We start from the raw sequence: 26,116 nt of genomic DNA on the forward strand, positions 1-26,116 counted from the left end.
CATGGGCCAATACCATTAAGCAAGGGGTCCATGAACCCCAGGTTGGGAACCCCTGCTCTAAAGGATGGCAGTTTCAGAGGCCAAAATGGCTGCCATCTACATTGTTATAAGATGTCATCCATGCTAAAATTTAGAATATTTATCATTATGAGCACAAGCTCTTTTTTAATTGGCATGAATACAATGGTAAATTGCTGAATTAGTTTATTCTTGCCATATGTTACGAGGTACAGTGAAAAACTTCCTTACAACTCCTATAGATCAACTCATGACAGCAGCACCTCGAGGTGGTACAAGGCAAAACAATAAGAGTGAAAAATAAACAATGACAGTTCCGGAGGGAATGCAGGGCAGGTTTACAATAAGGTGCAAGGTCATAATGAGGTAGACTGAGGTTGAGTCTATCTTATTGTACTTTGGAACCCTTTAATAATCGTAAAACAGTGGGATTGCAGCTTTCCATAAACCTGGTGGTAGGTGCTCTCAGGATTTCATATATGTTGCCCTTATGGGGATTGGACTCTTCAATTATGCTGTCCACCTCTCTCTGCAGTTTCTTGCAGTTACGGGCAGAGTATTTGCCTCACCAAGCCATGGTGCATCCAGATAGCATGTTTTCTATTTTTATATCAAAATGAGTTTATCCATGATACAAAATATACAAAGGATGAAACAGTGCAAAAAAAACTTGTACACTCATGATCATTATATTCAGTAGTATAAATTCTTTAAAACAAAACAAACATAGCACCATTGTCACTCATAGCTCCCTAAAGTGGTACACCTTTCAGCTGGACCTTCTTGATGAAGAGGTCCCTGGTAAAGGAGTGCCCCTCACTGAGGTCCTTCACTGTCACCCTGACAGTGTTTTGGATCCCCTGTCTTCCTGACGTGCTTTTCACTGCGGCCATCCTGATGAAGGTGGTTGGTTAATTTCTGGAAAAGGATGTTAGATTGGATTCCCAATCAGCATTAGGATCTACCATTTACATTGGTAAACTGGTTAAGAATTGATGAGGATCAAGGAGGATTTTTTGGTCTCCTAAGGAAGTAGACGCACTGGTGATGTTTCTGGTCCATGGCATCAGAGTGGTTGGACCCGAGCAGGCTATTGGTGACTCCTAGGGACTTGAAGCTTTTAACCGTCTCAGCCTCAACATCACTGATGGAAACAGGAACATGTACACTGCACTCACCACCGACCCTGCCCTCCTTTGCCAGTACCTTTTAATAACCAGCTTATCTGATTTCCTGACATTTGTTGTCATGACACCATGTCACAAGGCTCACTACTCTGACGCATTTGAGCTGCGACCCATTCTAGTGGTGTCATCTGTAAACCTGTAGATGAAGTTGGAGCAGAATCTGCCCATGCAGTCCTGAGTGTACAGGGGTGAATGGCCTCCAACTGTGTCTTATAGTCTCGATGGTTCCAAGGACATATATCAAGATTTAATTTGGTTTGCTGAACACTTTAAAACCAACAATTGACCATGTTGTATAAATGCATTATTTCCCAACTAGATGTGTGTGATTTAATTTATTTGACATTCATCTTGTCCTATTAAATACCGACCTTTAGTTTTGAATATTTATTTTTAGAAAAAGACTACGAGGAATTAATGCTTTCTGACAGGCTGCCCTGTCGTTTTAACTTACAAAGACCCAAGTTAACACCTTCAGATGAGGTGCAGAGTTACAAGTAGAAAGGAAAAAGTAGTCTATGGAAATTTAAAATTCTAATATAGCAAGATCATTGGATTGAGGAGGCCCTCACTATATTTCGATAAATAAGTTCATGGAAAAATTAAATAGGTTATGCAAAGGAAACGACATATATTCTGTTGTTTATTCTTATACCCATGCAGAATGTCTTGTGCCTTACAATAACCTTCATTAGAAACTAAACAGTTAAATATAACGTAGTCATATGAAGTAATAAATACAAGAGATTGTCCAGATGATGGAATGAATATTCAGGTCCTGATGAAGGGTCTCAGCCAAAAATGTCAACTATTTATTCCTCGAAGCACAGAAACTTCCTGAGCCACTGAGTTCCACCTGCATTTTGTGTGTGTTGGTCACATGAAATGTTTGCTGAAATACAATGAAGTAAATATCTTAATGCCTTTTACATTATTGATTGATGGAAATTTGATGTTTTGCCATTCAGCTTAATGACATTTGTCAGCTGAGAGGAGGTGGTATTTACTGTTGGTCTCAAAGAAAGCTCTCCACAAAGATCTCATAACCTCTGTACCGTGGAGCAGTTGCCATTGAGAATAAATTTGAGAAGATCCTTGCAGCCAACACTGCATTGTTCAAAAGAAGAATTCTCACCTTCAGAAATGAGAAATTAAATAGTATTGCTTAAACTAATATAAAGACCTGGGGCATAGGTGGATAATTAAGTTAGAAAGTGAAATATGATTTACCAAAATTATATCACTTCTTGAAACGAACATTTGTAGCCAGAGAGTTGTATTGATTATAATTTTAAAAAATCACCTGCTTCTCATGCAACGAATTTCAAGCTATTTACAGAAAGATTAATTCAGAAATACCGTACCTGAAGTTCTGGTCAATTGATTTGCTTCTGAAGATTACTTTGAAGAAGGAAAGGTGCTATAAATAGCAAAGAATGCAGGAGTGATTTATCAGGATGTTGCCAAGACTTGAGGTGCTGAGTTATAGTGAGTGGTTAAGTAGGCCAAGAGTACATTCATTAGATTTCTGGAAAATGAAAAGTGGTTTTATGTAAAATCATGAGGGGCCTAGATAGGATGAAAGCACAGTCTTTTTTCCCCAGGATTACAGAACCTAGAACCTAGAGGGGGAACGGACTGGAACCTGAGGGGAATCTTTTTGCCTCGAGGTGATCTGAATATACAATGAGCTACTGGAAGATGTACAGTATTGCGCAAAAGTCTTCGGCAGAGAGGTAATAGAGCTAGGGTGCTTAAGACTTTTGTGTAGTACTGTAGTGATTTATACTGTACTGCTCCAACAAAAAAAAACTAATTTCATGACATATGTGAGTAATGATAACCTGAATCTGATATGGGTCTCTATCATGGACTGAGAGTGGAAAGGGGGAAAGGTTGAGAAGAATCATAGTTGGGGAAACAGGAAGGGAGAGGGCAGGGAATGGGAAGCACCAGAGAATAATTCTGTAATGTTCTGTAATGATCAATAATGTTTGGAATCAGATTACCTTGGCTGGTGCCTCAGGGCTAGGTGTGTCTGTACACATGCCACCCCCTGCCCCTGGCATTCCTTCTCTGCCACCTGTCCTACATCCCTCCCGTTATGCTCCGCCTTCACAATTCCCAACATCCTTTGCTCCCGCCAGATTTACAAACTTGCTCTCTGCTCCTCATTGACAAATAGAGTACTTTGCAAAAGTCTTAGGCATTCTAGCTACATATGTACCAAGGACTCTTGCACAGTACTGTAATTGAGACAAGTACATTAATCATGTATAAAAGACACCTGGATAAGCACATGGATGGGAAAGGTTTAGATGAGTATGGGCAAACCATGGGCTAATAGAGCTAACTTAGATGGTAGACAAGGAATCTCAGTCGGTGTGGAGCAGTTGGCCAAAGGGCCCATTTCTGTGCAGTATGACTCCCTAACAGAGGGACCTTGGAGAGTTGGAGTGGTGATAAAGCAGGCATTTGGCATGCTGGCCTACGTTAGTCAGGGCACTGAGTATAAATGAATGACATTATACCAAGTCAGAGGCGAGGCTGCACTTGGAGTACTGTGTTCAAATTTGGGAAATTAGTCATTAAGCTGGAAATTATGCAAAGAAAATTGGCAAGAATGGGACTTGAGATCCTGAGTTGGAGATGGAGGTTGGATGTTCTAAGACTTCATCCAGCGCAGTGTAGGAGAGTGAAGCATGATCTTATAGAAGTTGTATAAAATCAAAAGGGATATACTGTAGATATGGTAAATGCTTTCCATGATTTTCGCAAAGGAAAGGTATTCAAAAGCTAGAGAGCATAAGCTTAAGGAGAGAGGCAAAAGATTTAAAAGGATCTGATTGGCAAGATTTTATACAGGGAATGTTGAGTATGTGGAAGAAGTTGCTAAAGGAGGTGGTCAAAGTGGTCAATGACAACATTTAAAAGTCATGTGGATAGGTAGACGTTATTTATTTATTTGTTTAGAGATACAGCATGCAATAGGCCTTCAGGCCCTTTGTGCTGTTCTGCCTAGTACCAGACATCCCACCCTACAAAAACTCATTTCAGGGAGGTAGCACCCCCCCCCCCTTCGACCTCCAAGGGTGTTTGTGATATTTTGTTTAGTGCTTTTGTCTAATCTGTAAACCAAGTTGAGTATGTGCAGAGAATGTGACATTAAAATATGTACTTATATTATATTATACTATGTTATCATGGAGTCATTTTTTAATTCTATTACAACTTTAAGCAAGTCCGCAGGGAGTTTGGCCTCATCACGTAGGACATCAATAGAGTAGCTCCTTAGCAACCAGCGAGCTAGTTTAAATAACGTTAGCTATGCTAATGAATGAATGACGCCTGTTAAACTCACCTCAACATGTCTTTTACAGTCATTTGACCCACCATGGGCAATAGAAAAGTCACTGTTGCAAACACTGCAGCGACCAACACTGTCATTATTTTTGACCCCTATTAGGCAGGAGTACACTTTAGTGTAGTCTAGGGTGAAGTACGTTTTATATTTTCTTTCTTTGGAACACTCTGCTGCAGGACACTATACTGAACTGATGGACAATGAAGGAGAGAGAGAGGTCAATTGTAAAGCCCGCCCACAGAGAAAACTGATAGGTCTTCTTAGCGTGAAGAGAGACCAATCAGGATGCCCTCTCCCTCTCAAAATAAATCGATTTCCGGGATATTGTATATAATTTGTGGGCACCAGGGAGCTGCTGTCAATATGCGGGAGACTCCCTGAACTTCCAGGAGAGGTGGGATGTCTGTAGTACCCACAACAACTCACAATTTAATCCAGACCTAATCAGGGATAATTTACAGTGAACAATTAAACTACTGACTGGTATGTTTTTGGGCTGTGGGAGAAAACTGGAGCACCCGGAGAAAACCCACACGTTCCATGGGATGCTGGGATTGAACTCTGAACTCAGGCACCCGAGCTATAAAGCATCAACGTTAAGCGCTGATAAGGAAGGTTTAGAGGCTTCCCTGGGGCAAAGACCGTGTGCGTTCACTCAGTCTATGCCTCCTGATATTATTCACCTCAATATCTGTTGCTCCAAGGAACAAAGTCCTAGTCTGCCCAACCTCTCCCTTCAGCTGATACACACATGACCTGGCATTAATCTTCACTCTTTTCATTTTAATGTCCTTCCTACAACAGCATGACCAAAACTGTACGCAGTATTCCAGCTGTGCCCTTACCAACATCTTGCAACATAACTTTACTTTATTGTCACCAAACAATTGATACTAGAGTGTACAGTCATCACAGCAATATTTGATTCTGCGCTTCGCGCTCCCTGGAGTACAAATCAAAGCAAATATAATAAAAATTTAAATTATAAATCATAATTAGAAAATAGAAAAGGGAAGGTAAGGTAGTGCAAGTCAGGTCGGGATATTTGGAAGGTACGGCCCAGATCTGGGTCAGGATCCGTTCAGCAGTCTTGTCACAGTTGGAAAGAAGCTGTTCCCAAATCTGGCCATATGAATCTTCAAGCTCCTGAACCTTCTCCTGGAGGGAAGAGGGACAAAATGTGTGTTGGCTGGGTGGGTCGTGTCCTTGATTATCCTGGCAGCACAGCTCTGACAGCGTGTGGTGTAAAGTGAGTCCAAGGACGGAAGATTGGTTTGTGTGATGTGCTGGGCTGTGTGCACGATCTTCTGCAGCTTCTTCCGGTCTTGGACAGGACAACTTCTATACCAGGTTGTGATGCACCCTAGAAGAATGCTTTCTACGGTGCATCTATAAAAATTAGTGACATAACATCCTAAATAATACACTCAGTGTCCTGATGAATGAAGGCTGTCATATCAGATGGTTTTTTCACCACCCTGTCGACCGGTGACTCCATTTTCAGAGAAGCATATACTTGCACACCTAGGTCCCTTTGCTCTACCACATATGTTCTACCATTGGCATTCACTGAGATCTGCTCCATATGGGATGAAGAAAAACATAAAATAATATTTTTTCCACAAGTCTCTCAATGTTTGAAAGGTATATAGTTCTCAGTTTTATTGTACCACATTCTGATCCCATAAAATGCATTTATAGGTTCCAGAAATGTGGCTAGACACAGTAGAAAAATGGCTTAGTACTATATATTATTTTAGCTAGAGCTCTCAGGACAGTCAATAAATGTGTAAAAATAAGAAATCTGCATTGTTTGGCCTTCTGAGCAGTTATAGCTCTATTGATATGTGGCCCAGATGCAAAAGCCAAGAATGTTAAGGAAAATATGTCTAGTATAAGTTAATTATGTGCAAAATGCATCAATGTTTTGTCTTGAAAATTGGCATTATCTATTTTCATTGTAATTGTTTTGTGATGTTTCCAGATAAACCCTAATAAATGATTGTGTAAAGACATTTTACCTTTAGCTTAAATATGAAAATTGAAAAGCAGTCATTACTGACAAAACTGTGGCAGTTAAAATTTGTCATTTAGTTAATAAGTTTTGACTAAATTGGCAGTCTTTCAGAAGTTCCTAATTTGATTTTCTTCCCATTTTCACAGCTTTCTCCTGTGGAGCTGGTCAGTTCTTAGACATGAAAGAGCAACTGTGCAGAAAGTGCATCGCTGGTACTTACTCCCTCGGCACTGGCATTGAATTTAATGAATGGGATACAGTCCCACCAGGATTTGTTCTTTCAGCAGTAGCTCAAGACGCAGCAGATGAATACTCAACTGGGAACTGTACCATGTAGGTTACCTGTACATCATTCAAAATCACCTTTGATGATTGTCTCCTAGCTGAAATTTATTTATTTCCTTATTGTAAGATTTCTGATATTGTTACAGAATATGTTTCTATATGTATGATATCACATACAACAGCTGTTGAAATTTGAGGTATAAAATAATGCCATCAATTAGCTTGAGTTTCATTACTTACTACAATAAAAAAAAGAGGACTACGGGTAACCCCAGGTAATTTCTAAAATGAGTACATGTTCGACACAGCATTGTGGGCCAAAGGGCCTGTATTGTGTTGCAGGTTTTCTATGTTCTTATGTTTTAAAAGGAAGATTTTTCTAAGTGCGTGCTCTCATTTTGAAGTTTTGGTGACTGGGGATATACACCAAAGAAACACAGATCCAACCCCAATTTTTCATCAGTTAAATTCTTGGCACACTTTTACACTTGCCAAACCTTAAGGAAGCATAGAAAGACCAAGAAGAAGAAAAAAGGGGAAGAAGAATCCGAAGTAGCAATGAAGTTTCCTGAAGATCGAGTTTAAAAGTTGGGATGCCATGTTGCAGCTACAAAAAAAAATTGGTCAGGCCGCACCTGCGTTCTAGTGACCACACTACGGAATGTGGAAGCATTAGAAATAATGTGGAAGAGGTTATTGTGTGGGGAAAGTTCGTCACTCAGGGTCGTGAGAGTGTGGAAGGGGCTGCCAGCACAAGTGGTGCATGTGAGTTCGATTTCAACAAATCTCCTTTAAGCATTGTGAGGCGATATTGAACCGACGGATTATTCTCACTGGAATATGAGGAGTGACCTGACAGAAGCTTATAAAATTATGTGAGACATAGATTGATTATATAATCAGAGTCTTATTACTAGAGCAGGGGAGTCTAAAATTTAGAGGGCATGGGGAAATTTAAGAGACCTAAGGGGCAAGTTTCTTGCACAGAAGATGGTGATTATTTTAAATGAGGTGCTGGTGGAAGTGATAGAGGCAGATACAATTACAGTGGTTAGACAGGTCTTGAGTAGCAAAGGAATAGAGGGATTTGGGCCTAATGTGGGCAAATGTTATTAGTGCAGATGGGTATCATGATTGGCATGGACAGGTTGGGTCTGTTTCTTTGATGTACAGCACTCACTCTCTGACCCAGGGATACAAGTGTGATTCTTTTTCTAGGCTCTAAATATAATTTTTAATCTTTTTTATTGATTTTTAAAAATAATATATAAAGACAAATACAAATCAGAAAAGTTATATCAAATACATATTCCAATAAAAGTAGAAACAAAAAAAGAGTGTGCACTATCAAAATCATATATAGTATAATACTGAGCTAATATATAAAAGGACCCACAACTCCTCTTAACAATTCAAGAAAAAAAGACTAAAAGTTTCTATTATTAAGAAAAAAAACCCCCACTAAGCTCTAAATATAGGCTCTAAATATCATGCTTCGCAAATCCCTCTGGATTTCAAAACACCTTGACCAATATACCTAAGCAACACTGGTAAGATCTGGCTAACATAATGTGAAAGTGTTCTTGTATATCAGCACTAACTGCAGAGAGCTGAAGAACCCTGAAAACTAAGTGGCATGGCATGATGTTTTTTTTTGTCAGCCTTCTGTGTGTTTCCAATTAACTTCAGGAGACCTCTGCAAAAAATCATCCTGCTATTACAATGATATAAAGAAAAAAGATAGAACTCTCACCTGGAGTTCTTGTGATTCCTTGTGCTTAACCTATGAGACAGCAGTATCCCTCCCTTCCTATAAGTTTCTGAGACCTGGACAACCTACAATGGGCAATGCATGGCACTGGAAATATACCACCAATGTTGTGTTAGCAAAACCCTACAAATTCATGGGCAGGATCAGCAAAGCAACATGAGTGTCCCTTCCCAGACCATTATCACCCACATCGAGATGCTGTTGCACTCAGCCCGTTAACACTGGGGAGGCCATGTTGTTTGCATACAAGACTCCCAAAACAGATACTTCATTCTGAATACTAGAAATTGCCAGGCAGATTGGGGAAACACTTCAAAGTCTCCTTAGGAAAAAGAAACACTGCAAGATCCCCACTGACTCCTGATGCATGACTATACAAAGTGGAGAAGGAGCATTGGGAATAGTATTTGAAATCTCAAGCCCACACACCAGGAGTGTAAATGGCAAAGGTCTTCCACCACCTCCCACCTGAAATTGTGTCAGGGTCCTCCTATTCCCGCATTAGTCTCAGCAGCCACATCAGAACTCACAAAACCACAATGAAAACAAATCATCTACAAGCTCTGTGCTGGGTGCTGAGTACCCCAGAAGAAGACCAGGTGGTGTTTGTATGGGAGTAACTAGTGCAAAGGTCAGATTGACAAATAGCCCTTACACCAGCCAAATTTGAATATTTCATCCCTTAGTGAATGAATTGCTGAGCTGCTAAATAAAATATCAGGCATAAAAGTAGCTACCTAAATCTGCTTCTAAATTCGCTACTGGAACTCGATGCATTTTAACAATTATGAATTTATTACTTGCGTAGCTGTCTAAGTAATCAGACAGTGTAATTTAGCAGAATAAAGAGCCATTGGGAATTCAGTGTAAATCAGTAGTAATGAATTACTGAATCTCAGTTCTAGCAGTCATCAGAGTCTGATTTTTATTGTACATTTCGTGGATATTCTAAGAATTAAGCAATAGCTGAGAGTTACAAATGTTAAGGTCAGGTTTTTGGTGTTAATTTTTTTTTCACCTTGATTTGGGGGCAAGTAGTGTTTCACAGTTTGTTCTCTCTCATCTTTGAGCGAAGTGTTGGAATCATTCTAGTTCAGTGACTGAATTTGGGAACGTTGAACCTATGCGGCTGCCGCTAATGACAAGCTTATCAGCTATTCCTGGATTTTCAGTTCCAGTTGAACACACCGTGTTCATAAACATCTGAACTTGTTATGCTGTCAACTTGTCCTGCTTTCCCATTCAGTACGGACCATGCTGCTGCACCCTGTCAAGCTGATGGTGTTTTACACCTTGTTTTATTGCATTGCAACTGAAATGTTGTCCACCTGCGATCTTATTAACAAACATTCTCAGAGAAGAAAACATCTGAAGTGAACTAATGGGGAATCATGCAAGTACAGCTTCGGGGGTTCTGATAGAACTAATGTAAGGGCAGTAGTGCGTCCTCCCTACTGGAGAAGTGTGAAGATTATGTAAGATGAGGTGCCTTTGTTAGCAGGTGACCTCAGATATAAAAGGAGCTACAAAGTGGCCTGAGGAAAAGTGCTGAAAGAATCTTCAGTATCTGCTTTGACAAGTAAATGGTTCGGTGAATGTCAGAGGATGTCTTCATTGTCCCGTACAGCTTGACTTTCACCATGTGCAAAAATATTTACTGACAATGATCTTAAGTTTTTTATCACAAGTGTGAGTGCACACTTGCCGTAGCAAGATAAATTCTGGAACTGACATCATTAGCACATTTCCATTTACAAACTAGTATCTGCAATGCAAGCTTTTCATATAGCTGCAGGTTAATTTGTTCCGATGTATGTTGCCCAGTAGGGTGGAAACATCAGTTTAAATTGGAACGTAACCTAGAAACTGTAACACCTGCACTGTCAGGACTATTGCTGGATAAAAGACCTAAAGTAAAGGGTTTTTGAAATGGCAATGGCTAAATATAAGAAAAGACAATATTTTCTAAAATTTCAAAATCACAGGAGAATAAGAATGAATGAAGTATGTACAATATTGCTGGAAGCACGCAGTAGGTCAGACAGATCTATGCAAAGGGAAACTGAGCTAGCTTTTTGGTTCAAAGACCCATCGAGTGTTTCCAGCATTTTCTGTTTTTGTTCAAATTTCTGGCCTCTGCGGTTTGATTTGCAAAGTTTTCAAGAACAAAAAGTGGTCCTCTCTTAGACGGGTAGTGGTTTTGTGCATGATACAACCAAATAATTGTCACAATGCAAGTGGGCAATAACATTGAAGAGTAGGGTTGGTCCAGAAGATCAGTCATGAGTTACCAATCAAAGGATATGGACTTCATCCCTCACATATATGAGTTACAATTCTCGCCATAGAGTACGCAGAGGCTTTATGGGGGTGCTGAATATTTTAGTATCAGTGAATGTTTTATTGATCAGGTCATCCTCAACTCAGTAATTCTGCTAGCAATGAGTGTCTGAGCCATACAGGCTAGCAAATTGTTCAGTCCCACTGGTTCTTGAACAAGCCCAGTGGTGGGTGTTACAAATGAAGTCCAAGGTTTTTTTGCGATTTGTAAGATGTGTAGTTGCTGGCAAAGACAGGATATGTTGCCCACCCCGTTTAGCCTTTTTAGAAAGAGACCGTAATTCACCTACTTTATTGCAGCCCTTTTGGTAAAGTTCAAATCTTCAAAGTAAATTTATTATCCAAGTACATATATGTCACCATATACAACGCTGAGATTTGTTTTCTTGTGTGCATACTCTGTAAATCCAAGAACCATGGTAGAATCAATGAAAGACCGCATCCAACAAGGACAAACAGCCAATGTGCAAAAGCCAACAGTACAAATACAAAAGGATAAATAAATAAGCAATAAATATCGATAACATAAGATAGAGAGTCCTTGAAAGTGAGTCCATAGATTGTGGAAACAGATCAGTTATGGAGCAAGTGAAATAGAATTAAGTTGTCCCCTCTAGCTCAAAAAACTGATGGTTGAGGGGTAATAACTGTTCCTGAAACTTGTGGTATGAGTCCAGAGGCTCCTGTTGCTTCTTCCTGATGGCAGTAGCGAGAACAGAGCATGATCTGGGTGGTGGAGGTTCCCTGACAATTGCTGCTGCTTTCTTGCAACAGTACTCTGTTTTTAGATGTGCTCAGAGGAGGGGAGGGCTTTACCCATAATAGACGAGGCAATGTCCACTACTTTTTGCAGGATTTTCCTTTCAAGAGCCTTTGGTGCTTCCATACCAGGCTGTGATTCAACCAGTCGACATACTCTCCCCGACACCTCTTCAGAAATTTGTCAAAGTATTTGGTATTATGCTGAATCTTCACAAGCTTCTAAAGATGTAGCGGCACTGCCATGTTTTCTTGATAATTGTACTTGCATGCTGGGCCCAGGACAAATCCTCTGAACTGATAACAGTGAGAAGTTTAAAGTTGCTAACCCTCTCCACTTCTGATCCTTCAATGAAGTTTGGCTGATGGATCTCTGGTTTCCTCCTCCTGAAGTCAATAATCAGCACCTTGGTCTCGCTGACATTGAGTGAGAGGTTGTTGTTGTGGCACCACTCAGCCTTCCTGTATGCTGATCCACTGCCACATTTGATTCAGCCAATGACTGTGGTGTCACCGGCAAACTGAAGTATGATCTTGGAGCTCTGCTTAGCCACACAGCTGTAAGGGTAAAGCAGGGTGCTAAGCACACGGCCTTGTGGTGCACCTGTGCTGATGGTGTTTGTGGAGGAGATGTTGTTGCCAATCCAAATTGACTGAGGTCAGCAAGTGAGGAAGTCGAGGATTCAGTTGCACAAGGAGCAATTGAGGCAAAGGTGTTAAAAGCTTATTGATTAGTTTTGAGGAGATGATAGTATTAAGTGCCGGGCTGTAGTCGATAAAGAGCATCCTGATGTATGCATCTTTGCTGTCCAGGTTTGAGTGAAGACCCTATGAAATGGCATTGCCAGTAGGTATATCGGAGTGGATCCAAGTCACTTCTAAGCAGGAGTTGATGTGTTTCAACACCTATCTCTCAAAACGTTACAACACAGTGGATGTAAGTGCTATAAAATGATAGTCATTGAGGCAGATTGCCACGTTCTTAGGCACTGGTGTGATTGAGACCTGCTTGAAGCAGGTGGGTATCTCAGACTGTTGAAGCAAGAGGTTAAAGATATTGGTGAACACTCCAGCCAGTTGATCAGCAAAGGTTTTTAGTACTTGGCCAAGTGCCTCGTCTGGGCCTGATGCTCTCCATGTGATCCCCCCTCCTGAAGGATGCTCTCACGTTGTACTCAGAAACCGAAATCACAGGGTCAATGAGGGCTGTGAGAGCTTGTGAAGTTTCCTCCGTGTTTTGATAGTCAAATTGAGCATAAGTGGCATTGAGCCCATCTGAAACGGAAGCCCTGGTGTTGCCTCTGTCATTTGATTTGACTTTGTGAGAGGTGGTAGCAGTCAAGCTCTGCCACAGTTGGTGAGGATCCTTCATTGATTCAAGTTTCGTCGGGAATTGCCACTTCACCATGAGATGACTTTCCGGAGATCACACCTCGGCCTCTTGTACCTTCCTTGGCCACCAGACCCAAATGCCTCTGATCTGGCCCTCAGCAGATTGTGGATCTCATGGTTCATCCAGGGCTTCTAGTTGGGGAAGACTGAATGACTTTGTGAGGGCACAGTCGTCTGTAACTGTTTTTATAAAGTCTGTGACAATCGTGGTGTATTCATTCAGATTCACTGATAAGCCTTTGAACATGGCTCAGACCACCGGCTTGAAGCAATCCTGTAACCTCTCCTCTGACTCCCGCAACCGCCTCTTTGTTGTTCTCATCTCTGGAGCCTTGCTCTTTAGCCTCTGTCTAAATGCAGGTAGGAGAAGGACAGCCTAGTAATCAGATTTACTGACACATGGTCTGTGTATGGAATGGTAGGCAATCTTTATCGTAGTATAGCAGTGGTCTGGTGTGTTGGGACCTTTGGTTCTAGGGGTTATATGCTGATAGTAATTGGGTAGGGTTTTCTTCAAACGAGCCAGGTTGAAGTCCCCATCTTTGATTTGAGATGCATCGAGGTGGACTGTTCCTCGTTTGGTGACAGCAGTATGCAGTATCTCGTGTGCCTGATTCCTGTCAGCCAATAATAGTATGTAAACTGCAGTCAGGATTATGGAGGAGAACTCTGTTGGTAACTAGAACCAACAAGAGTACAACAAAACCACCACATTGGAGCACCACAGGCAGTTTGTCATGAAACGCAACGCAATCCACCCCCCACATCTTGCCTTTTCCGAATCATCAGTTCAGTCTACCTTGTGTATCGAGAAGCCTTCAGGCCCAATTGCTAAATCTGGCCTACTGGGAGGAAGCCATGTTTTGGTAAAACACAGAAATCAAAGGTTTCTCATTTCCCTCCAATACAGCTATTTTGCCCTCAGGTCCTTAATCTTGTTCTCCAATTCTTGTACATTTACTAACAAGATGGTGGGTAGAGGGGGTCTCATTCCTTTCTGTTTCAGCCTGGTTTGGAGTCCCTCTTCCTATCCCATTTCTTGCCATGGTGATTAACCTTCATCCATGTAAATGTACCAGCTTGCATGAGAGTTGTGTACGTCGAGTCCTTCCGAAGATTGTGAAACTTGTAGTTCATTACGTCAGTTCAAAAGTACATTGCTTAAAAGAAAATTACCAGCTGCAGATTGCGACAAGAATAATTCAAAAGTGGTATATTTGGAAGGAACTTCCGTAAGTAAGTTCCAGGAATTAGACTTAGTGATGATCAAGACAGCTTTATATTTTCAAGTTAGGATGGTGTGATTTGGAGGGGAAGGTGTCAGTTATCTGCTCCCATGCACCTTCTGCCCTTTTGTTAGGTGGTTTAAAATTGTGGGAGTTGTTGGAATACTCAGAGCATGTTGATCGACCAAGAGCATTGAAATTTATGCTAAATTTGAAATCTACATTTTTGTGAAATTTTGATAGGTCAAAATGGACTCCCCAAGGTGACTTCATAGCTTCCAACACAGATGAATGCACCGCCATCCTGATGTACGCAGTGAACCTGAAACAATCTGGCATGGTTTCATTTGAATATCTGTATCCCGACACAGGAATATTCTTTGAATTCTTTGTAAGTAATTGAAAAAAAGACAGGTGACTATTGTATGACGTAGAGGTAATTTTGCATGTGCAGACAGTCTCTTGTTTCTGGATCAGAAAATGCAGTTAATGATTACATTTCCATTTCTTTTTAGATGAAACTAAAAAAGGGTCTAAGAGAATAGTGCGAGAAGCAAATATAAATTCCATAAAATTACAGTGATTTTGACTTTGTAATTTATTCTGGGGTTTAAAACAAATTGCTGCTATTGTAAAGAATATTGTTGCCCTTATAAAACCCAGTGATTAATTCTGTTCTGTAAGAGCAAAAATGGAAGTGTAGATTGCTGAAGTTTTGAAGACTCACAGAAAGTTTACAGTGTGGACGGAGCCCATTTTGCTCATCAACTCCATACTCGTTCTGTGCAAGAGCAGTTCCACTGATCATGTTCTATATCTGCCCCCTTTGCAAACTCTTTGTCTCATCCACTTTGCTTTTGAATGCTGCAATTGAATGTACCTCCACCACTGACCCTGGAAGCATATCCATCATTCAAACTACTTACATCAACTTTTGACTCACTTGCCAATCAATCCTATGTCCTCTGGTTCTTCCACTGAAGTTTCTTCCATGGTCTTACTCCTCTGGGTATATTTCAATGCCACTAATTGAATGTAGTACTTTGTTCACCACAGGTTCAGAATGACCAGTGCCAAGCAACAGAAGATGAAGATAAATGGATGAAAAAAACAGAAAGAAATCAATGGAATATTCATACAGTATGTATATTAAATATATTCAATACCTGTTTTTACTTTCTTCCCTGTCATTTTCTAATTCTTAGAAATATTTCATAGCACAATAGAACTCTGCTCTCCAAGCACTCGGAAATCCTTGTGGTTCAGCATCTGGCATGCTAGGTAATAATCATCATACTCCCCTTGAACTTGTAGGGACCACAGCTTTCTGCATTCCCTTTTAGTCCACTGGGGCCCTGGTTTCCTTTGCTCCCTTTCAACTCACTGTGACCCTGGTTGCTGTATTCCCACCTCCCCCTGACCAGGCTGCAGATTATTGCACCCCTTCTTCCTCATTATTTCCACTCTCCGTGTTCTTGGCAGTGCCAAGTGTGTGCATTTTTGGGGGATGGGAATCCGACCACACATTTGAAGTTATAAAACTTCCTTCGTTATCCTTGGTCGTCACTCTTCATATTGACCTCCTTGGTAAGCGTCTTCCACTGATACATTACTTCTGCTCTCCTGTGCTTCCTGTGTCCTCTGATTTTCCACAAGTGTGCTCAGTGCTGGTCTGGGAAGTTGGTTTGTGAAGGGTCCCAACTTTGGAATAACTTTCCACAATGGTAAAGAATAATTAATATCATTCCTATTGGTGCAAGGGCATTGCAAAAATGCTGCCCTTTGCTGTGTTTAATGCAAAAAAAAAATGGCATTGGTTTCATTTGAAGAGCAATAAATTCTTGATGTGGCTAAATGAATTTCAAGGCAGAGCAGCATTGGGATATATTGGTGCAGGTCCTTGGAACGCCACTGTCCTAGGACTTGATTTCCAACACAATTAAATTCCCAGACCAAGTTGTTTAAGCTCTACAACCTCAATTAAATAGGGCACCAATAAACATCTGACACAATTCTCAATTTCTGTCCTTTCTAACATGCTACTTTGTTTCTTGGCCCAGATAATTATTTACATTGTAAAGCAAAAGTTATGGCGAGCATATTGGTAAGGTACAGCCAGTGGACACGGTGTTATAAGTGAAATAAGTACTTGCGCAGGTTTGAAAAATGCTTTCATGAACTACCAACTGTGTACCAGTTCAGGAGACACCTGCAATCAAACACTATTAGCAGAGAATCAAACTCCATGCTGGAATTCTTCTAGCCTCCAGAGGTTGACAACTTCTACTGTGAGAACTATTATCTTCTTTCCACATTGTTTTCCAAGAAAATACAGCAGGGATCAACAAGCAAGGCCGCTCTTGTATCTGTACAACTTAAATTTCTTGATGTGCTTTTTCCGCTGTGGAGTTTTTGGTGATTGAGCTCAATTAAGGCTTGCACAAAAAGGCTTTGAAGATGGCGCCAACAAGGGGACACCTCGTTAAGTGCTGCTCTGATGGGAACAATCAAATATTCCCGTTCAGGATTGAAATCCACAGTCACAGCCAGAGGTACTTCTGGAAGCAACATTGTTTTCAGTCGTTTAAAAAAAAATAAAAAATTTTGATACTCAAAATCGACAGATTCTGAACATCAGACACAGGTTGCGAATGTGGCTTCCCTTTAAGAAAAAGGAAGGAAAGCATGCTAGGCTGCAAGTAAGATCGAAGCAGAGAGGCTTTAGACCCCCATTCCCGATCATCTTGCTGCCGAACGTGCAGTCTCTGTAAAATAAAACTGAAGACTTCAGAGCAAGGTTGCTGCACCAGAGAGACATCAGGAACTGTTGTGTACCTTGCTTCACAGAAACATTGCTATCTCCTGCCATTTCAGGTGCAGCACTGCAGCTCGATGGCTTCATCATTCACTGTAAAGCTCAGACTTTTAAAGGCAGAGGAGGTGGAGTATGCTTTATAATTAAATCATTGTGGTGCACATACGTGGTGGGTCTGTCTCAGTCCTGCTCACCTGACCTGGAATATCTAGTGTCAAGTGTCATCCTTTTTATCTTCGGAGGGAGCTTTATGCCATCATCCTGGTAGTGGTGTGCATTCCACCTCAGGGCAGCGTTAAGCAGGGACCGGAGGCATGAAATGCACACCTCGATGCCTTCCTTATCATTGTGGGAGATTTCAGCCAGGCCTGCTTGAAGAAATCACTGAACAGCTGCCACCAACATATCACAGAGTCTGAGGAGCCAACACACTTTACTACTGTTATACCACCATCAAGGATACTTACCATGCCATCTCATGCCCAGACTTTGGGAAGTCCAGTCACCTGGCTGTACTTCTTTCTATTTTCCAGAGACTAAAGACCACAGCACCAATGGTAAGGACCAAGAAGGTATGGTCAAGAGCGACAGAGGAGCACTTATAGGATTGTTTTCAGTTGTACCGTGGAGAGCATTGTAACTGGTTGCATCACCGTCTAGTTCGGAAGGGCCGCTGTACAAGACTGTAAGTGGCTGTGAAAAGTTGCAAGGCCAGCCAGTTCCATCATGGGCACTAGCCTCCCCAGCATCCAGTGTACCTTCAAAAGCCAATGTCTCAAAAAGGCAGCATCCATCGTTAAGGATCCCCATCACCCAGGACATGTCCTCTTATCATAGCTGCTTTCAAAGAGAAGATTCAAAAGCCTGAAAACACACACTCAACATTTCAGGAACAGCTTCTTCCCCTCCACCGTCAGATTTCAGAATGGACAATGAACCCATGAGCACTTCCTTTATATTTTTCCCTCTCATTTTGCACTACTTATTTAATTCATTATTTATATGTACTTATTGTATTATATAATTTTTGTAATTACGTTTTTTAATGTACTGCTGCCACAAAACAACAAATTTCATGACTCTGTGGTTATGAAGACATACGGTGTATTGGTCTTCATCAATCATGGGATTGAATTTAAGAGCCAAGAGGTAATGTTGCAGCTATATAGGACCCTGGTCAGACCCCACTTGGAGTATTGTGGTCGCCTCACTACAGGAAGGACATGGAAACCATAGAAAGGGCGCAGAGGAGATTTACAAGGATGTCACCTGGATTGGGGAACATGCCTTAAGAGAATGGGTTGAGTGAACTCGGCCTTTTCTCCTTGGAGTGACAGAGGATGAGAGGTGACCTGATAGAGGTGTACAAGATGATGAGAGGCATTGATCATGTGGATAATCAGAGGCTTTTTCCCAGGGCTGAAATGGCTAGCATGAGAGGGCATAGTTTTAAGGTGCTTGGAAGTAGGTACAGAGGAGATGTCAGGGGTAAGTTTTTCACACAGAGAGTGGTGAGAGCGTGGAATGGGCTGCCGGCGACGGTGGTGGAGGCGGAATCGATAGGGTCTTTTAAGAGACTCCTGGATAGGTACGTGGAGCTCAGAAAAATAGAGGCCAATGGGTAAGCCTAGGTAGTTCTGAAGTAAGAACGTGTTCAGCACAGCTTTGTGGGCCGAAGGGCCTGTATTGTGCTGTAGGTTTTCTATGATTCTGTCTGCTGGTGATATTCTGATTCATTGACAACCTGATCAGAAAAGCGTAATCATCAATGTTAATGTGGCAGAATGCTGTAGCCGTTTAATTTACTTCGATAGATCCTGGTTCACTCTGTCGTGTCAAGCTTCCTGAGCTGTGAAAAATTCAATCTGTTGTTTACAAATCTATCACATGTCTCAGGGAACTTTCAGGAAGGTCTCTCAGTGGTCCCGCAGTGGTACAACAGTCCCTCATACGTCCAGTGCTCCGGGTCCAATCCTGACCTCGGGTTCTGTCTATGTGGAGTTTTCATGTTCTTCCTTTGATTACATGGGCTTCCTTGGTCGTTCCAGTTTCATCCCACATCCCAAAAGTATGCTGGCTGATAGATTAATTGCTTATTGTAAATTACTCCTCAAGCAGGTGGGTGAAGTTGATGGTTATATGAGAAGGAATAGGTTAGAGAAAAATATAGGGAAGATGAGATTACTCTGAGAGCTGTCATAGACATGGCCATCCTCACTTTGCACCTCCAACATTATCATCGAAAGGTCCCTGCTCTGCACTGGCTACCAAACAGTCTTTCACTGTACTTCCCCTTCAGATGTTAGAGGCACCTTCCTCCTGTGTTGCTAAACAGTCCACATAACTGGAACACTGATTTGGTAGCGCTATAAAAACACAGCAAATCAACTATACTGGTATCAGGTTGCAGCTGTCAAAACACATAAAAACCAGATCATCAGTCCCTTCCTCAAGTTCCAGGTTTGTTGTTGTCTGACTGTACAGACACAACCAAATAAAACGATGGTCCGCTGGGCCACGGTGCACCCACACACTATATATTACACACAGCACATAAACAAAAATATTAATAAAATATAATTCAAAATGCATGCAGCACTGGTAAACAGTAGGGTATACTGTATGCACTCAGCTATTGCTGAGCCATCTGAAAATTTCTGCAAATGACAAATAGGGGGGAGGGAGACCCCGATTATTGTCTCAGAGGCTTTAACTATCCTCTGAAGGGTCTTGCCGTCTGATGGTTTGCAGCCTCCATACCACACAATGCAGCCAGCCAGGGCACCTGAGGCTGGTGCTCCTGTAGAAAGTTGTTGAGGGGGTGACTGTTGCACTCTCAGTCTCCTTTCCCTTTAGATGTTTAATTAATGCTGTTGGTTTGAAGGATTTAGGTAAGCTTGTCATTGGTAGTAATTTTATGAAGAAGCAAAGGTGTATGCAGTGGAAGAGTTATGGTATGGGGGAAGTGCTATGCAGCAGCACGGATTGCTTTGACAGCATTGTAGTCATTATCTCTCATCTGCCTCAGACACAAAAGGTATTGTCAACTGTTGCATTGTTCCTTGTCATGCTGGAAGATTTGAAGTTTAAATGAATGACAGTGTCTCCAAATCAATGCAGATAAGCAGGTATTAAATACAAGGAAGTTTCACAACATCATTATCTACCAATATATTTTCTCTCTTCACCATAGCTCTTTAACTTTTAAGATCATCAGGATTGATAGCTTATTGCAAACACTGGGATTTATCCTGCTCAATTATTCTGACAGTTTTTTTATCCACTGGGAGGACTAATCAACCTTCCTAAGTATTAATCAGAATCAAATTCAGGTTAAGTTTCACCTGCATATGTCATGAAATTTGTTAACTTTACAGTAGTAATATAATGTAATACATGATAATATAGAAAAAAAAGTGTGTGTGTGTGTGTGTGTGTATTAGTTAAAATAAATAAGTAGTGAAAAAAACAAAAATAAAAAAGTAGTGAGGTACTGTTCACAGATTCAATGTCCATTCAGAAGTTGAATGAGGGAGGGAAAGAAGCTGTATCTGCATCACTGAGACAGTACCTTTTAGTTTCCATACCTCCCTCCTGATGGTAATAAGTAGAATAGGGCACGAGGGTCCTTAATGATGGACACCATATTTTTGAGGCACCGTTCCTTGAAGATGTCTTGGACACTAAGTGGCATGATTTGAATGCCAATCAATTTTTACAAAGGCAAATGCTTTTGAAAAGGCTGGCAATGTAAGGAATCACTTCAGGATCATCATAAAAGGGACATTACTTTCATTATCACCATTTCTTTATTTAGTTTCCATTTTTTTTTTAAAGTTAATGACCACAGACTGGAAGCTGAACTTGGCCTATTAATGTTACTCCTCAAAAACCACTGATGAAGATTGAATATTAGAACAGACCAGGCATTTCTCAACAGGCATTAGGACATGGCTCAAGTAAAAACTGCAATGGGGCTGGGAGATAATCTATTAGTTTTTAGTAGAATATGTAACAGAAGTCAGGAAATACCAGACATACTTAGTGGTTCAGTGAGCACCTGTGGGGAGAGACACAATGACAATGATTCAGATCAGAGCCAGGTCAACAGAACCCTGAAAAGTGAGTAGACAAGGTTGTTTCAGATTGCCGGGAGCTGTAGGGTTGGGAGAACAAAGGGAATGTTTGTGATAGTGTGCAGATCAAAGCTGGCAAGGGAAAAAATAACTTGAACAATTGGAGGCAGATAAGAGAAAAAAAGTAAATAAACAGAACCCAAAAGGCACAGCTTCATCTTATAGAGAGAGTTGCTGTTTACTTTTCTCTCCCCACAGACACTGATTGACATTCACCAGATATTGGACATTTATTGGATATTTATAGCTGAAATTAATATTGAAAACTAAAAATGTTAAAAGATTTTTTGCTCATTGATATAATTAGTAGATGTGAGTAATCTTGGTGACCTTCTCTTCTGATTTTGTATTCACTGATCTTATTGAAAATGGTGTTGGAATAGGTTTATTGATGTCAAAGCCTTTTGTTATATGTGTCTTCCAGACAGAATGTACTACTTATAAGTACATTAAAATAGTGAAGATAAACAGAATCCAGAATCTAATGTAGCAACTTCAAAAGGAGAACTGCAAGGGTCACAGTGAGGTAGATTGGGAGTTCAAGGGTTCACCTTTAGCTCATAAGAACATAAGAAATAGGAACAGGAGTAGGCCACCTGGTCCATCAAGCCTGCTCTGTCATTCAATAAGATTCTGGCTGATCTGACCATGGACTCATCTCCACCTACCTTCCTGTTCCCCGTAATCCTTAATTCCCCTACTATGCAAAAATCTATCCAACCTTGTCTTAAATATATTTACCAAGGTAACCTCCACTGCTTCATTGGACAGAGAATTCCACAGACCCACACCTCGTGAAAGGTTCATTCAAGAGTGTGATAACCACCTCCCATAGAGTCATTTAGACGTACATTCCAGAAACAGGCCCTCTGGCCCATTGAATCTGTGCTAATCCAGTGTTAGCCCTTTTTCTATTCTCCCCACATCCTCATCAACTCCCTCCTACTATTGTGCAGACAACGTAATGAAAACCTTCCCCTGTAATCCTTAGTGATAGTGTCAAAGATATTGTTATTTGACTTGCACCAATCTTAAAAATTGTGTGCTGCTTGGTAGACCTCACTGTAGATTTTGTAACGTGCTGTCTTTTTCTTGGTAGGTCAATCTGAATCGTGGTAATAATGTCTTGTATTGGCAAACAACAAGGTTTTCGCTGGGCCTGGAAATGCAAAAGCCAGTTCTCATCAGAAACATTCGTATCACAGGTACCAACCCAATGAATGAGCCTTCTTTTAATGAGTGATGCAGGTAATGCTTGGTTGTTGTGTGGATCTCTAACTTATTTCCAAATTAAGGTGACTGGGAATTGAGCCGGGGGAATCTCGAGCAAAAACAATGAGCTGATGGTGGATCTCAGCAGGTCAGGCAGTAAAGATGGAAGGAACTGGACAACTGACTTTTCAGCACCAGGCTCTCCATTTTGACCGAAAGAGTGGAGAGGAGATAGCCGGTACAAAGATGTGAGGGGGAATGGGAATGCAGAGCTGCCAGGCAATAGGTGGTTCCAAATGAGGAGGGAGTTGGGTGGGGGAGGGAAGAGAGAGAAGAGTAAAAGAAAACAGGAAGTACACTGCAGATGCTGTAGTCAAAACAACATGTACAAAAAGCTGGAGGAACTCAGCAGGTCGGGCAGCATCCGTGGAAACGAGCAGTCAACATTTCGAGCCGAGATCCTTTGTCAGGACTGAATTCTCCAACTTCTGGTAATTCCCTCCCTCTCCCTTCACCCATCCCAGTTTCACTCTGCCTCCTCCTCCAGCTGACTGTCACCTCTCTCATGATTCTGTCGCCTTCTACTACACAGTGCTTTCACCTTACATTCCTTCTTCACCTTTCCTGCCTTTCCCCTCCCCCACCCCTTGATCTTTCTTCTGATTGGTTTTTAACCTGGCACCTAGCAGCCTTCTCCTTCCCACATTCCCCCCACCTTCTTTATAGGGCCCCTGCCCCCTCCCTCTTCAGTCCTGACGAAGGGTCTCGGCCCGAAACGTCAACTGCTTGTTTCCACGGATGCTGCCCGACCTCCAGAGAGTAAAAGAAGGTGGGAAGTGATACACAGAAGCAGAAAAGGGCTGCAGTTCATAGAATCTGATGAGAAACAAAAGTGAAGAGGAATCATATTAGGGAGGTAAGGTGAGCAAATAGGAACAGCAGTGGTTGAACACCCAGTGGGACTGGTGTGGGTGATGGGCAGATGGAGTAGATGGGCTCAGGTGAAATAACAGGGTGATAGGGGTCTGGAGGAAGTGGAGAGAAGTTTTGGAAATAAGGTGAATGTGAAAGAAGCTGGGTAGATCTGGAGGAGAGAGGAAAGGATGGGGAGATCAGGTTAACCGAAAATAGAGTTTTCAATATTCATACCAATCCACAGATCATTAAGGGAATGGGAAAGGAAATTGCAATGGCTTGCAACCAGGAGCTCCAAATTACCATTGTGGTCAAAGCACAGATGCTTGACTACACAACCATCTAGTCTTCACTTGGTCTCACCGATGTAGGGAAGGGCACATCCAGAACACCGAATGTGGTAGATAAGGTTGGAGAAGATGCATGTAAATCTCTGCCTCACCTGGAAGGATGCTTAGGTCCCTGGATGGTGGTGAGGGAGGAGGTGCAGAGAGGTGTTATACCTTGCACAATGCAAGGAATGCTGCCTATGGAGGGGCAGGAATGGGTGAGGAGGAATGAGAGATCCAACAATTATGGAGGGAGAGGTCCCTGCAAAAAGCAGAAAGGTTTGGAAGGGATAGAAGTGACTCGTGGTGAATTATTCCATCTGACTTACAGAATAAAGCTCCAGTGGTATACTTGATTTGCCGTATTGCTTTAACCAGATATGATGTGTTGTCTACTCGATGTTTATTGCTGTTTTAATAAAAACTGGGCATGATAGTGCAGTCCCCATGACAACAGATTAGAAATATACTTACATTGCATTTGGAATTGAATTCCCTCAATCTTCTAATATTTTGTTCATTCAGAAAAATACAATGACTGCATGAGAGAACATCCTTTTGAAACCTAACTGGTTTGCAAATACCCTTTAGACTAAGAATTTACCACTTCTTTCTTGGTCTGTTCACATTTATCCTCCATCACACATTGCAGGAGTTAATTTAGCTTTTCAGGTGTGTTAATGAGAGGTATGCTAAGTCTAATTTATCTATCCATTTATACCAGGCGTTCCCAACCTGGGGTCCACAGACCCCCACTCCCACCCCCTGGTTAATGATAGGAGTCCCTAGCATAAAAATAACATTGGGAATCCCTGGTGTGGATGCATGAAATCTTTTAATAAGCAGAAAAGCATTGGTAAATGTAATTTCTTACCGTTTCTTGTGCGGAGAAAGATATTGCCATGTTTTGCATTTGTCCTGATAACTATGCTGGGAGAAAATTAAGTGACAATGACAGAAAATTCTTGTGAGGCATAAACTCCTCTTTGTTAGATAATTGCCAGGTTTTTGTTTCAAATGGTGTTTATGGAAGATTTTGTTTTAAGTCTCAGATGCGATGGTGAATGTGTTACTTGCTTGCAGCATCTTTTAAGCATTCTCAGTAGCAATGCAGAATTAAAATGAAACACAGAATATTATTATTAATCAGAATTTTATTGCCAGTGGCTGCTTTTGTGCGTTTGGAAAATTGTACTGCCTATTCATAGCTACTTTCTATTCCATTATGGAAGGAACCTATTGGTATCGCACTCTGCATTTTCAGCCTGTGGCAGTTTCCAGCAATCAAACGCCAGTTGCTTTGCACACAGTTCTTTCTGATGCAATAATGTACTATTCAGAATGACATCAAGTTTTCAATTTTAATTCATGAACTCCTGAAGCAATGTAAATCTGAAGTGATAGATGAGAGTTATTTAGCACATACAATAAAGCCGTTCATCCAGAACTTACCGAAATATTCTCTCTCTGCACAGACATTATCTGATTTTAAATGTAGGACATATGTAAAGAATAAACAAAAAATTGCTAGGAAGATGAATTCATCTGTTTTTCTAGCATTGCCATCTTCACTAATTTTTAAATGAACTGGCCTTTGCATAGCAATAATAATACAAATATAATTTTGCAGTTACACATGAAAATTGTTCAGTCATGGTTGTTACCATAAGGAGCTACAGCCTCAAAAGCTTTTTGACTACTTTATTTTCTTGTAGCAAACCTTCCAATTTAGCAATATTTTGTCATAATAACTTACAGGCATTAAGCTGTCTCCTGATTAGTGATGGCCTACTAATTCTGGACCGTCAAACTAGACTGGCATCTTTTCACTTGTAGGCCCTTCTTGGTGCAAATCTCAATTGCCTTTAAGGCCTGAGATGGTTTGAAAATTGGAGGATTAAGAAATGGGCCTCGCGAGGTAAGGATCTGGTAAGAAGTGGTGGTGGTGGGGAGTTAGTAGAAAGGAGAAAGATAGGTCAGAGTCAAAATATAGCATTATGATGTGATGACTTTTTTAATCGCAGGAATAATCAACAATGATCACTCCTAATACAATCACTCCTAATTCCTTCACAGTGGTCCAAGTAGGATCTAGCATAAAGAATGGAAACATCCTGTGTGCAATTAATGTGGGGAAATCACAACTGCAGCACATGATAGTTTCAATCTCAAAATGCCTGGTTTAAATCCCAGAGTAATGTTAAGAAGCTGTTGAATGTCTAATCAAATGTAGTTTTTTTAAAAAAGAACAATTTGTGGAGGTATTGTGGGGTGGGATTCATTTTACCTAACCAGGATGAACACCCAAGCTTTCTACGGCGGATAATTCAGAATTAAGTTTAAATTAACT

The 26,116-nt window shown here is 41.1% G+C and overlaps 1 protein-coding gene across 5 annotated transcripts in view; it reads left to right on the forward strand.

Annotated features, from left to right (window-relative positions):
- The window catches only part of elapor1 (endosome-lysosome associated apoptosis and autophagy regulator 1), a 130,075-nt gene that overhangs the window by 50,520 nt on the left and 53,439 nt on the right, over nucleotides 1-26,116 (forward strand). For all 5 annotated transcript variants that reach the window (XM_059950389.1, XM_059950388.1, XM_059950386.1 and 2 more), the window contains exons 3-6: nucleotides 6,733-6,919; nucleotides 14,603-14,750; nucleotides 15,416-15,499; nucleotides 22,410-22,515. In XM_059950389.1, coding sequence (XP_059806372.1) covers nucleotides 6,765-6,919; nucleotides 14,603-14,750; nucleotides 15,416-15,499; nucleotides 22,410-22,515 — 493 coding nt within the window. In that variant the 5' untranslated portion in view covers nucleotides 6,733-6,764. The remainder of the gene's footprint in view (nucleotides 1-6,732; nucleotides 6,920-14,602; nucleotides 14,751-15,415; nucleotides 15,500-22,409; nucleotides 22,516-26,116) is intronic.

The sequence above is a fragment of the Hypanus sabinus genome, chromosome 25 (assembly GCF_030144855.1).
Source record: "Hypanus sabinus isolate sHypSab1 chromosome 25, sHypSab1.hap1, whole genome shotgun sequence".
Classification (NCBI taxonomy): domain Eukaryota; kingdom Metazoa; phylum Chordata; class Chondrichthyes; order Myliobatiformes; family Dasyatidae; genus Hypanus; species Hypanus sabinus.